Raw genomic sequence first — 14,306 nt, forward strand, 5'->3', positions numbered from 1 at the left:
TCATTCTGCAGGCTTTCCACAGTATCAAACTGTCTACACTGCCAGGTCTGAGCTGGGACTAATAGCGATAAAGAGACCGATACACTGAGCGTTTGTCAGGACCTTTTACAGACGTTTGTCTATAATCTACTCAGATCAACTGATGGGCAACATCACCAAAGTGTCTGATAAAATGAAACCATGCTAGTCAGAACAAACCAACAAGTAACAGCTACCTTTTGCCTTTATCACTCAACCCCAACAATTCTGTTGTTTCACCTCAGCTCTGCCATGTACTCTCTCAGCTTGTTTTGCCCAATTAATAGCAGAGAATGAGACAATGAATAAATAAATGCGTAGGTGCTAATGATAGACATTGGGAGCAGTAGCTTCCACTTACCATACTGGCTTCTCTCTCGTCATTCTTTCTTTTTATGTTTTTCCATGATACCTGCGTGTAGGCCTGTATTCTGTTTCAAGCCAGTATCCGATAGTAAAAGGTACTTAACAAAGTGATGGCCCCATTTATTTCACATGGATGATGGAAAGTCACTCACTTACATGGCTCTTGTATCTGTTCAGGTTTCTGGCTAAGTTGAGGTACATTATTATGGATCCCACTGGTTTTCTTTCCTGCCCTACTTCTACTTGGTCACTTTGGTTGGTTGCAGTCTCTGTTCTTGTCTTAAACTGTTAAATCATAGTGTAGCTCTGGTTACCTCTGTTTTTCTTCCAGTTCTGATACAGTGGTTTGTGAGCTGGTGTTTCCCCGGTAAACACAGCAACCTCTTCGGGCTCCTTTCCAGTCTGCTGCTCTTCTCGCTGTCTCTCAGTGTCTCTGGGCTAGGCATAGTGGACAGGCCAGGTGTCTGCAGGGCTGGCGGGCTGCCTTGTGGCTGGTTTACTAATAAGTCCAGAGACATTGCAGCACTGACAGCTAAAGGGGTCGGTGTGTTTACCGGGGAAACTACAGCTCACAATCTGCTGTATCAGCCCCGCTGCCGGCTGTTTGATTTACAAACCAACCACAAGAAAAACACAGACACAACCTATTAATACCAGACAACCACTGAGCATACAGTTGGAAAATAGCATGCTAGGAAGCTAATTCTTATGTAATTTGTGGTGTGATTAAACAGTAAATTCATCCCCCAGTTGTCTGACAACTACCAGGGCCGCAAAAATCTCTGTCAGTTTTTCTGATGGGAAGAAGGCCCCCATCAGCTGAACTCCACCCCTTTTCTTGCCTTCTCATGTTGAAAAACGTGTTGGATGTATTTAGGATGGAGTAGCAGGACCACAAAGCTATCAAGGCTTTCATCATATGAAAACAATAGATGCAAGCCAATTAGACGTGGAGTGGGGTGGGTCTTACAAGAAAATCAGTGGGATCCATAATAACCTGGCTGTCACATGGCTAATGCTTAGCTGTAATGTTTTTCTGTGGTTCCTCCATGCCAGGCTGACCACTTCAGGATGATGAATCTACTAACCCCTTTATTTTTTAGTTGTACTCAAATAATAGTTTGAAAAAGAGAGAAGTATTACAGGGAGTGAAGCGAAGCCAGTCAGTGGTTTGATATTGCATAAATACACAAGAAATAAAGGGGGTCTTGTTTCCTGTTACATCACTGGAACGTTTTGCCTTCTGTAAATGTGTAAATGTGCCTTTAGCATGTTAAGATTCCAGATTCTAACCTGTTAGGACTCAACTACTTGATGGTTAATGTTGCATGATAACATGCGCCAGAAGCTGCTGATTCCTTTTTTTTTGTCAGCTGGCTTGTGATACCCATCCCGGGTTTGTTAGACCAGCTTTAAATTATACATTTGTAATCTTCAAGTCTGACATTTACAAGAGTTATTTTCTCAGACTGTAGAAAAGCTCCTTTGGTGCCACAGAAGACGTTGCAGTGACTCTGCTTTGACTGGCTGAGCAGGACTGACCTTTATGAATGAACTGATTGTAGGTGTAAACTTTAATTCCTCTCGAAGAAGAATGACTCGGCTCTGAAAAGATCCTCTCAGTATTTTAATGGCTTTGAATTTGACTTGGCCTTTCGTCTGTTTGTAGTCTTTTCAAGGAATTTCTTGCCACAACAATGATACTTTATACCTGTCCGAGGTCAGTCACACACTCTGATGAAAGTAACCCACTAAGCAAGTTTTTGGTTGCTGATAACTTTTTTAAAAAATGATTTTAGTTCAGCAGTGTTTTATGCTGACACTTGGGTAAATGATCTGCTGAAGAGACATGGATGAATTTGATACTCAACAGCTGACCTGACAGGTAAAACAGTCGACTAAAGCGGAATATAATCCAACTCTTTCAAGATTAAGGAGCTGACCGGAAACATCAGGAGCCAGTTCCCCTCCACCTCCAGCCTGTCGTCCATCCCCACCAGCTCCGACTCTGACACGTCCTTCTGCAGCACGCCGTCTGATGAGAGACAGTCGGCATCCACGGCCATGCGAGAACACGGCAGGGCCATCAAGAAACTGCTGCAGTGGGTACAGAAGCGAACACGCAAGTGAGTGTGGTCTGCCATTTTCAATAAAGATTGTGAAGTGTGAAAAATGTAACAATTTCTGATTTCTGACTCTGTCCACTGAATATATCCTGTCGTCCTGTAGGTTCAGTGTGGCAGTGCAGGACTTTGGGAAGAGCTGGACAAGTGGTCTGGCCTTCCTGGCTGTCATTAAGTCCATTGACTCCAGCTTAGTGGACATGAGGAAGGCGTTGCTGAGAACCGCCAGAGAGAATCTGGAGGACGCCTTCAGGATAGCCCACTACAGCCTGGGTATCCCACGCCTCCTGGAGCCTGAGGGTAACAAAAAAAATAGCTATCCCTGTATAAATCTGGTTCCTATTTACATTGAACTGTAACACCATGATGAACCAAGTTTACACTGTATTTTCCTCACTGAGTCATGAGCTAATTAGCTAACAATAGCTAGGTACAGCAAAGAGCAGAAGTTGTCAGTTGTTTCTGGAGCTACCTTCGAATTCTGGACATATTTTACAAACTACACTTTTAATAGTTGGGTTTTTTTTGCCATGAAACCTCCATGTAAAAGTGCAGCACTTTTACATAATAAAGTAGACATTATAAGTGTGAGAGGGAGGCCTTATTGACTGGGGAGGCTATAGGTAAAATGCCACTGTGTTAATTGTTTTTTGTCTGGACAGATGTGGCTATCAGCCCACCAGATGAGCAATCAATCATGACATATGTGTCACAGTTCCTGGAGCACTTCCCCGGCATAGAGGAGGTAAGAGTCCCTTCTTACAGTGCGTGGATGATGTGTTTAACATCAGATTTGGACAAATCACTAACTTCTGAAAGTGAGCAATGACAGATTTCTACCAACTTCTTCATTTCTTCCTCAGCCGGAGGAGCACAGCCAGGTGATTGAAAGAAGCATCTCCATGTGCCGACTCAACTTCCGTGACAGTGACTTGGACTACATGAGGAATGGTGCTAACAGAAGCAGGGTGAAGGAGAGGTCCTATATGTTCCAGAGGGACTCTGCCCAACCTCCACCCAAAATCTTGGTTTCCTCTGTGTCAGAAGACAGAAGCACCATGCCATCTTCCTTCAGGCGAACTGCAGCTCGCTCGTGGTCCAGTGAGGACTTCTTGGCAGATTCCCCCCATATGGAGGACACTGCCAACAGTATGATCGAAAAGCCCAAGGAAACTTCCAGTGAGGTCTTAATCAACTCAACCTCTAACTCCCCACAACTGTCTTACACTTACTCACCTACTGGCTCATCAGTGCCTGAGTCTGTCAACACTGAGTCAGTAATTGAAGACTCTGCCATCGGCTCACCAGACTCCTGGGTGGAGAGCGAGTTTGGGGTCACGCCAGAGAAGTTTTGTGAGAGCCGAAGTGACAGTTCTTTGTGTGACAGTGGAACAGCCTGGGATGTGTACCGTGCGACCCCTGTGGAGATCACCGCGCTCGATGAAGGATTCGTCCCATCCACGGAGGATAAAGCCCCTGATGATCAGTCGATCACAGACTCGTATATTGATGAAGGGATTTACTCAATGAGCACATTGGAGAGCTCGCAGGAGAGAATTCAAGGGGATTCTGGGGAAAAGCAAGCAGAAGTAGCCAGGGAGAAAGAGGCCAACCCTGAGAAGCACAACCAGGACACGGCATTTAAACAGGTACCTGATCATAGCGAAGTAAGTCTACTTCATGAAGGCAAAGTACTCAGAGAACAAGAACCTTCTTCTGGACTGACTGATGCAGAAGCACTGGCCAACTCTGGTGTTGAAGATCTCCTTGAAACTAAAAAAATAACTAACCAGTCCCAACTGGCCTCCAACACTGAGCTACCACCCTCTGACCATTGTGAAGAACTTGTGAAGCAAACCAGTGTTGAACAGAGCACTGGAGAACCTTCAAAGAAAGCTGTGGACTTCAGCAGGGATGCTCAAGACCATGCAGGACAAATTAATGGTCGAACTGAAAGTCAGGATGAGAGAAATAAATCTGAGGAACTTGAAGTGGAAACCGAATGTCAGAAAACAAAGTCTTCTTCAGACGTGACAAGAGGGGAGTCAGGAGAGGGGTCAGGGATTTCAAAGGAAAGAGATGAAGGGGTTGGAGAAACAGAAGACAAAGCAAGTGAAGGATTTCTAAAAGAATACCCAGATCCTCCAGAAAGCTTTAGCTCAGAGACTTGTGATGCTTTAGCAAATGCACATCCAACCAACCAAGATGGAGCCTCAAAAACAAGTCTGGACCCAAGCACCGGCATGAATATCCCTCTGATCTCTATTTCCAGTGAGCCAGAGCAGCCGGACGAAGAGGGAACATGTGACCCAGAAAGACAAGGTCATGCTGGGGATGATGGGGCACATCAGGCAGATGCCGCTGGCAGTAAGGGAACTGACACAGATGTTAACAGCCCTCAAAATCCAGATGAATCGAGCTGTAACTCCAGTGACAATAAAGACAAAACCCCTGTCGAGATTCCTTCAGAACAAATAAGGCCAGGGCCAGACACAACAGATACCAGTGAAAGAAGTGAAGTCAAACAGGAATGTGTGTCTCCTCAGCATGACTCTCAGACAGGTACCACCGAGATGGACTTGACAGTTCAGAACTCTTCTACAGGTGTTAAATCTCAACCTGTGAATACTGAGCAGGAAAAAGATCTAACTGATCAACTGGATGGACGCCAGGTCGGACTGGGTCGCACCTTGTCTGACAAAGAGGCTGCCACGCAGCAGAACACTGTGGATCCAGTCGACTCCAAACACAATGGTACCGCAGGTAGTGTGTCCAGAGACATGGACTTGTTTTATACAGGCTTTGATCGAAATTCTCCCACAGACGATTTAGTTGGTGACCCAATTGAACCCATGGATCTGTTCTACCCTGACAAAGAGGAACCCATGTTCACAGAGCCACCTGATACTGAGATGCAGAGTTGGCCATCTGTTCTGAGTGTATCTCCTCTGCAGCCAGCGCCGACTTCAGAGACTCTGCCAGATGACCCACCGCTCACCCTGCTTGGTGAAGACTTCAGGAATGGAGTGGATTCTGTCCAAGAGAATGTAGATACAGATGTAAGTTTGTTCAGCAGTTTGGTCAAGACTGAAGTATTTTTTAAATATCAGACATATATACTTGTGCCACTTGACATTACATTTTAAATTTTAATCTAAGTCCTCAGAGGATAAGTCCTAATGACTTTTTTTCTCGCACCACAGTGAAGTTGATATTTTTGGTTTTGAGCGAATATCTCAGCTTCTTGTTTGTGATGTAATTTGCAGCGTATGTTTTTACTGTATCTTCTCCACAGAATGAATAAGAGTAACTTTGGTGATCCCCTGACTTTTTAACCAGCCCCATCATCATCATGGCTGAACAGATTTTTGGCTGTAGTGCAGCAAAATGGGGTAAACCCTACAAACAAAATGTGTCAGTGAGTGACATGAAGTGTTGGTCAAGAGTTGATGTGAACAGTACTCTTGCTCTGCATTGCAGTTTTCTCTAAAATGGCAGGTGGGGTACCAACAGAACATTCTGTGAAGAAGCAAGAAGTCATTAATTGTAAAAACAATTCAGCGCTCTCCATTGACTTTGTACTGTGTGAAGGTGCACCATGTCATTTCTGTCTGCTAGCAAACAACAGAGAATTGTCCAAACACTGATGTTAGGATGCACATCAGACAGGGTACAGAACCCAGGACTAAGTTTGATTAGCTGCTGAACCCAAAACCTGAGTTTTTAAGAAGACAAAAGAGGTTAGAGGCAATAAGACACGAGGTCTCAGCAGGAAGGATGGCAAACTGTGGGATCCCGACACTCAGCATGCATCTCTGAAAACACTGCCTTCAACCTTCTGTGTGTGTGTGTGTGTGTGTGTGTGTGTGTGTGTGTGTGTGTGTGTGTGCGTGCATGTGTGTGACTGCCCAAACAGGAACATGAAGCAATGTGACAGTTCACACTTCCACAGTATCTCACCTAATGACCAGATGACCTGCTATAATTCATCACCCACAGTCACACCATCACTCTGTTCACTGATGTTCTTGGAAAGCTTGACTGTCACTGTGATGATGCAAATGTTCTCTGTAATTATGAATAATTGACAAGAAAAACTGGATGTTCAAAGTTAAACAAACATTGAATACTGCCTGAAAGATTTAACCAGCAGTTACAAGGAGTGGCAAAATGACAATTCAGAGACGTGGGGACAATTATCTAAACTCTTGTTTGAGCCATCCAGTGTTTATTGTCTCCGTGTTTTACCAGATTTAAATCCCATTCTTTTCAAAAAAATACATCTTCACAGTAGGGCTGTCACGATTCCTTGGAAAATAGGTTTCTTTTTTTATAACAACAGCTTTTACAGCTGCTTCTCTCATTTCAATGATTTCACTTTAGAATTAAAATCATGACTCTCAGAGTTCACAGTCAAGATGTCACACTGTGATGATGGTGGTAAAGTTGTAACTTGTTATTCTTCAGTTGGACATGTGGATTGTAAAAATATTCTTAAATGAGAATTTAGTTGAAATAAGATTCGATAAGAAGGACTTGAGATTATGTTCTTTCTCCTGATCTTTCCTCTAAACGAGTCTTCAGCAGACTTCAGACAAAGCTGTTTTTATGATGCTGTCACAAGACAAAGAGTAAACAGGGTAATGATAGGGACAACAGTGCACGCCTTTGGACAGTCATTCCTTGAAGGCAATCAAGGCGTTGTAAATGGTTGTTCACATGAAAATTGACGGAAGTACTTGAATAAAAAAGAGAGCTCAGGAGAGACGTTTAAATCCTTCCTGCTTCCACACCTCCAGACACTTGACCAGTCACTATGTAAGTGGTTATGGTTGTCAGACAATTACAAGTATTTTCTGACGCAGCCGATCTTGGTGTTGGAAATGCAGATTTGTGGGGTGTAAATGAGATAGCTGATTAAATCTGAAAGTGTTGGCCTGAGGGTTGAACCACAACATTACTCATAGTGTCCAAAATAGAAGGTGTTGTTGTTCTACAGAGCAACATTATCTTTCAAGGCAATCTGGCCATTAAAAAGAAACACTTTGTAAACAGTTCTGGTCTGACGGTGGTGGTAAAGGAAAAGGTCCAACAAAACTGATTCATCCTCTGGAGACCAGGACTAAAGTAAAAGCAGATGTCATTGTTGTGGACCTCTGGCAGTTTGACCAGTAGTTGCTGAAATGTCTTGCTCTGGACATCAGTGACTGACTGATGACTCACACCATGTACAGAAAGACCAGCATGCAGGTTTGCATCGTACTCGTGCTAAACCTCCAAGTGGGACAAAAGCAGGCAGATGTGCACTGGATGCCATATTTTCCTCCTGTAGGTTATTAAGATGCTAAAAGAATCTGTTGTTGTTTTTCACTCTTATTAGATGATCATCAAGACCAACCAGGAGACTGACAAAGCATCTGAACCCCAGGAACACTGTTTGTTGCCCGGGGAGAAGACAGGAGGTCTCTGGGGTGGTGATGTTCCAGTAGATGGCAGCGATCTCAGCGAGGCTGAGCAGCAGATCTCAGGCCCTGCCAGGGAAAGCACGGAGCCCGTGAGGTAGGCTTTCTATTCATAGTCCGCTCCCTAGTGCGCTGAGAAACACACTGGACCCTGGAGGAAACCACTGTTATGGCAAGGAATGGGACTGCTCTGACCCGGCCTCTCTCGGTTTGCTCAGATATTTCCTTAAATGTACTGAACAAAGTTATCAGTGTAGGCTGGTGATGGGAAATAAGACAGGCCTTATGAGGGTGGAGAGACTGTAGCATGAACAGAAGGGCTGCAGACATTAATGTGGGCAGTTTAATTAATGCAAGCCAGCTTGATTCTGTTCATGGTCACAGAGAACTGTTCAGCACAGTTTCTTTTGCAAATGATGCATTTAGTTTCTACGTTTTACCAACGTTTTTGGAACCAGGTTGTAAAATAGAAGACAAAATGTCAAAGTTCAGTCATTGTTCCACTTGTGTCACTGATGGGTTCTTAAACAAGTCATTGTATTTCTCACAGTTTAGGGTGTGAAACACTGAAAATACAAATATTTGTTATAAAAAACTGAGACATGTTCTGGGCTGTGAACTCACCACGTCGCTCTGGGCTGTGCAGAGTGGACAGACAGAGTGTCTGCAGGGAGGGCCGGTTCTGGTTAGTTTTGGTTTTATACTATCAGATCTGGACCAGGTCCCAAGATCTCAGTGTTCATTAGGTGCTCTTACCGCAGCATTTCCTGGACCTGCTCTCTCCTGTTGATACCTGAACTCATGGATTTTGTCTTTTCAGGATTGACACTCTAAGATCCAGCAGACAAGATGAAAACCAGATCCCAACAGTCCTCCGGCACAGAAAGGGGCTCCGCTTCACTGAGTCCACGGTTGGTTTGACACTTCATTTCCTTCTCTATGGACGTATTATCATCCTCAGATAAACATTCTGTCTGATACTGTATACTGAGTATTTGCTCTTCATCTCTCCTCACTCACAGGACAATCAGCCTGCAGCGGCCAGAAGAGCTGACGATGGAGACTCTGATCTCTGGTGAGAACTTTTCCATCCTTTAGTTATAATATATACTGCACAGGGCTTTAACAGCTACACATTTCTACAAAGTAGTGGTCCACTAGTAGTCGCATGTGTTCACATGTTGGAGTCATGTAGAGTAAGCAGATATTGAACACATGGATTTATACTTGGCACACAGGTTTAATAGAAGTCCTGCTATAGATACTGGTATAGGTTTGATTTACAGTTCAGTGGATGTCAGCAGTTTTTTGGTACATCATGTGTTATCCTTCACTACAGAGTGCTGCCAGAGGTTTTTATCAGTATAAAAGATAACTGCAGTCAGTCCCTGTTGTTTTATAACCTGCCATCCTTCAGGCTTTGTTAGAGATGTAATCATAATTCTCTTCATCCATGAAGTCAAGAGGTGCTGAAGACATGAAGAAGCGTTCATTAGCTAACCTCAGTAGAAACCACTTCCTGTGGCCTAATGCTCAGTTATACTCAAACACATGTATCATGAAATACACACAGAAAGCTTTGTGTCGTGCTTCTGTGCTTACCTGTAACTTCATCAGTGCTGACTGACAGGTGCACCTCACTGCGCTCCTGTCTTCACCTCTGGCTCAGGGACAAACCAGGTGTGGGAGGTCCAGCTGTGTGAGACTAGCGTGGTCCTCACTCAGAGCCAAGACGCTGATGGACTGATAGCAAAGCTCCTCTGTTATAACACATCATTCTGCTTATTACATATTAGCTGGTTAGTTTCTGGTTAATGGGTGTCGGGCTGTCAAAACAAAGATTAAAGGCAAGATTCTGTTAAATATTTCAAGTTCACAGATTTAACATGTACTCACATATTAACTGCATCATCAAGACTGTTGACTGTGGTTCCTCTGGTTCTGTCCTCTAGTGTCGACTAGATGTGACTTAGTGAGTGCTGAACTGCAAACTGCAGACGACCCGGCTCCTTAACTGGGACACAGCACATGAGGAAACCCAAAATACCCAAGAATCGATCCAGACTCACCGTGTTGTTTTCTGTCTGTCCTCTGACTAATGACTGTGACCTGGTGGCTGCAGGGCTGCTCACAGTCATCTCTTTATGTTATATATCTCGCTGACTGTATTCTGACCTTATTCTGTGTGTGTGTGTGTGTGTGTGTGTGTGTGTGTGTGTGTGTGTGTGTGTGTGTGTGTCTGTGTGTGCAGGTGGAGAGAGAGCTGGGAGTTGTACCTGCTGCTGCTGCTGTGGCTGCTGCTCTACTGCTGGTGGCTGCTGCCTCAGATGGACCTGAAGACACTGCCCAGCCTGCTGCTGAACCTCCAGCACTGAGACACTCACTCTCACATGCACACACACACACACACACACACACACACACACACACACACACACACACACGTACATAGTTACAGGATAAAGAGAATATAGTATATAGATATATATAAACTTTAATGCACCATCACTTAAACACACACACACACACACACACACACACACACACACAGCTCTACTGCCACTCTACTCTCTCCTTTCATCACACTGACTGTACTCAGATCAAGTGGAGGCATTTAAAGATGTGTATTTTAAACTACTGCAGCTTTTATAGGTTGTTGCTTTTCAGCTTTTGATGTGGCTTGAAGTAATCTGTCCAGTGTATCAGGACCACTGCTGGAAATGAAGTCTGGGATTTTGAGAAAAACATTGTATATTTTGAGAAAAGGTCATTATACTATGATTTGTGAGAAACACTCATAATGTTACAAGATACAAATTCATAATTTGAAGACTTTAGTTGTAATATTTTCAGAAATAAAATCATGAAGTTGCAACATAAATTGTAATTTTACAAGGAAAAGTCATAATATTTCAAGAATAAATGATTCAGAGAAGTAAAGTAATAATAGTTTAACACTAAAGTTAAGTAGTTGTAAATGTAAAGGAAAAGGTCATATTAAAGGTTAAACTCATTACAGTTAAAGGTGCAATTTGTAAGAACTGGCTATGGATTAAATTCATACTAAAACAATAGAGGGCAGTATATCACCTGAGTCACCGCTAACTGTAGCTGCCCTTAGCTAGTTAGCTCAGTTAGCCGTGCAGCTAGCGGTAACACTAACCCTATCTTAATACACAGGTCACATTGTGAGGTTCAAACTGCTTTTTCTTCACATTCTGTTGATCGTCTTAGTTTTAATTGTTTTCAACTAAAATTCTTACATGTAGCCTCTTGAAGTGGTATTTTTTGTGAGCAAAGGTTTTATAAATGTAAGAATAAAGTTTTCCTGTTATGAGAAAAAAGGTCAGAATGTTATAAAGAGTCATTTTTAATGAAGAGAAAAATGAAAATGGGGGAAAAAAAGACCTTTTAGTCTCAATATGAAGACTTTTCTTGTAAAGTTGACACTTTATTTTCAACATGTTTACCATGACGATGCTCATTATTACTATTTACTCTAACAAATAATGTTTGTTTCTGTGTAACATTATAATATTCTCATAACAAAGCCATGTCCTTCAAAATATGACCATGTTCCTTGTGAAGTCTCAGGACACAGTGGCCTGATAACTGCTGCAGATGTGCTCCTCTTATAAAAACACTTAGTTTGTGGTTCATTGCTTTGCAGAGCTGATAGAGCTGACAGAGCTGACCTTTAAGACTATATGACTGTACAGCACACTCTGATCTGTAGATAGATACAGTATATACTCTGGGTGTATGGATGCACAGTTGCCTATCTGAATAGCCATTTAACCCAGATGGAGATGTTAGAAGTGTAACTGCTTCAGGCTGATGATACAAACTGGAGATAGTGAAGAATGAAAACAGGAATATATCTGATAAAGCCTGTGATGAGGCTGATTGGGATGATATACCTGAACTAATGTAACCAGAACTCATCAGCCTGGATGAAGGTGGACTGTGGATCTGGCGAACTTGACTAAAGGAATAAAACTGCCAAAGATAGTGTTGAATAGAAAGTACACAACTCACCACAACTCTTGTTTTTAACATGTAGAGAGTGTAGTTAGCTCCTGTACTGAAGCATCAGCCAGCTCTATCACTACATTGTATAATAGTGGAGGCAGAACATGTATTTGTAATATTTTATGGCTCATAAGATGTATGAATGGATTTTTAAAAAGTTTTATGACAAAGAAATGTTTTAAGTGACTGAGCTTTGCTTGTCCAGCCTGCCAGTGGAAACAGAACGCTTTACAATGAAATATCTTTCTATGTTATTTTTGAACCATGTCTGCAGTGAAGCACTAAGACAGAGTGAATATGTTCCACACCAGCCGACCGCTGGTGACGTGTCTGTTTACTGAATATAATACAGCTCCTCCGTCCTCTGACTGAGGAGCAGCAAAAAAGCCATTCATTCCTGTCCAGCACCAACTGGGTCGTCCCGACAGCACAGCCACATCTCAAGAGTGTGTGTGGGTGTGTTTTTGTACTTTTATCCTTGTGAGAACTGGAGCTGTGTCCCAGCTCCACACTGACCCGCTGCACACAGCTCCACACTGACCCGCTGCACACAGCTCCACACTGAACCTGAACACTTCAAAACAAACTTCCAGTCAACTTCTCCCACAGCCAGCTGTCACACAGTGAACATGAAGCTTCCACCATCTTCTCTCTAACGTTCACACAGTTCTTTGCTGCTCAGGTAAACGTCAAGTCTTGCATTCAAAAGTCTGCGTGAGGAGGCTCCAGAAGTATTATCTGCACATGTACCCAACATATCTAAAATAAAAGTTCATATCTGGCACTTACTGACCCCTGTGACTGATTGTTAATGTGTACAGCTTTATTAGATCGTGACAGGAGCATCAATGTGCGTGTTGCATTTTATTGTTCAAGTGTCGGCAGGTTTTAATGCTTCGTTTGCATATTTTTACTTTGTATATGTATTTAATAAGCTTATTATGTTTCAATCTTAAATCTTAATCTGAACAGTATAACTAGTAACAACAGAACTATCAAATAAATGTTGTGGCATGAAGGGAAATACTCCACTTTACACACAGTCCTTCAGTTAATGTACTTTCTTACTGTCTATTTGATATAATATGTGAACATGTAATTCAGTGACATCACAAATACCTAAATCATTTCTAAAAGACAGGCTTGTTAAAATCAAGCCTGCCTGAAGGCTTAGTACATAATTATATAATATAATGTCCTACTTACTCAAAGTCTTGTGTGTTAGTATGGAAGCGGGACAGAGCTCAGTTTTACAGAAGACATTCAGCCAGTTGTCACTTTAACAAAGGGCTTGTTTACTTTCTGACGATGACACATCATTTTAAAATAATGACTCCTGCAGTATTAACCATGTAGAGTTTACAGTTGAGCACAGAATTAGGGTCAGTTTTAAGTTATAGGTTTAACTTTATGTTCGAGTGTAACACCTGAGATTAGATAAGGATTAGACTGAGGTGAGAGTTGAGGTTATATTAGTTACAGAACTGACTTTAGATCTGAGTTAAGTGATGTTGGTGCTTTAGTTTATTAGCATTAGTTTTAAATGAGTTAATGTTCATGACCAAACCTCTGGACATGTATCAGTCTGCACCAGATCAACATATAGATTGTAAAACTATATCTGGGTGCTCAGCAGCCGCACCTACTGAACACACAGTGTTATCATGCACAGATGGATTCAGTCCAACATACAGTGGGTGAGCTCACCAGCTGGACCTGATGTACTGTGCCGTGGTCGTCCCTCAGAGTCGGGGACAGGAGCTGAGGGACAAGGGAAGGCACTTTAAGGTCTTTACAAGGACACAGTAGACTGTGTGTGTGTGTGTGTGTGCATGTGTGTGTATGTTTCTCCAGTGACCATGGCTGCAGGTCCATACCAGCCCCCCCCCCCCCACCCCAACACCACCACCAGAACACTTCCAGGACTGACCCAGTAGAAGCAGATCAGTTCAGTCTTCTGTGTGAACCTCAGTCGCTCTAATTGTTTGAACAGCACCAGACAAGTGCAATAAATGTTTTAAACCCTGAGTGTCCCGATGTGTGTCTTTGTTTTCACTTATACTGGCAGATCCAAACACACCACACACACACACACACACACACACACACACACACACACACACACACACACACACACACACACACACACACAGGAGGAGGTGCCTCAGCTGGAGGTCTGGTGTGTAATATTATAATCATCATGCTGCTGCACTGGTAATTAACATGCACATATTTGAGTTTGCTTGCATTGTGTTTGGATCGGCCCACTAGCTGTCTCACCACCATGATAACCTGACGGATCAGA

At 42.9% G+C, this 14,306-nt stretch overlaps 1 protein-coding gene across 1 annotated transcript in view; it reads left to right on the plus strand.

The window, feature by feature from the left end:
* Window positions 1–12,785, plus strand: part of clmna (calmin a) — a 42,255-nt gene extending 29,470 nt beyond the window's left edge. The window contains exons 6-13 of the mRNA XM_073465960.1: window positions 2,314–2,510; window positions 2,614–2,807; window positions 3,170–3,252; window positions 3,371–5,566; window positions 7,888–8,066; window positions 8,790–8,880; window positions 8,992–9,044; window positions 10,221–12,785. Of these exons, the coding sequence (XP_073322061.1) occupies window positions 2,314–2,510; window positions 2,614–2,807; window positions 3,170–3,252; window positions 3,371–5,566; window positions 7,888–8,066; window positions 8,790–8,880; window positions 8,992–9,044; window positions 10,221–10,344 (3,117 nt within the window). The 3' untranslated portion in view covers window positions 10,345–12,785. The remainder of the gene's footprint in view (window positions 1–2,313; window positions 2,511–2,613; window positions 2,808–3,169; window positions 3,253–3,370; window positions 5,567–7,887; window positions 8,067–8,789; window positions 8,881–8,991; window positions 9,045–10,220) is intronic.
* Window positions 12,786–14,306: the final 1,521 nt, after the last annotated feature.

Source organism: Pagrus major, chromosome 5, assembly GCF_040436345.1.
Source record: "Pagrus major chromosome 5, Pma_NU_1.0".
In the NCBI taxonomy this organism is placed as follows: domain Eukaryota; kingdom Metazoa; phylum Chordata; class Actinopteri; order Spariformes; family Sparidae; genus Pagrus; species Pagrus major.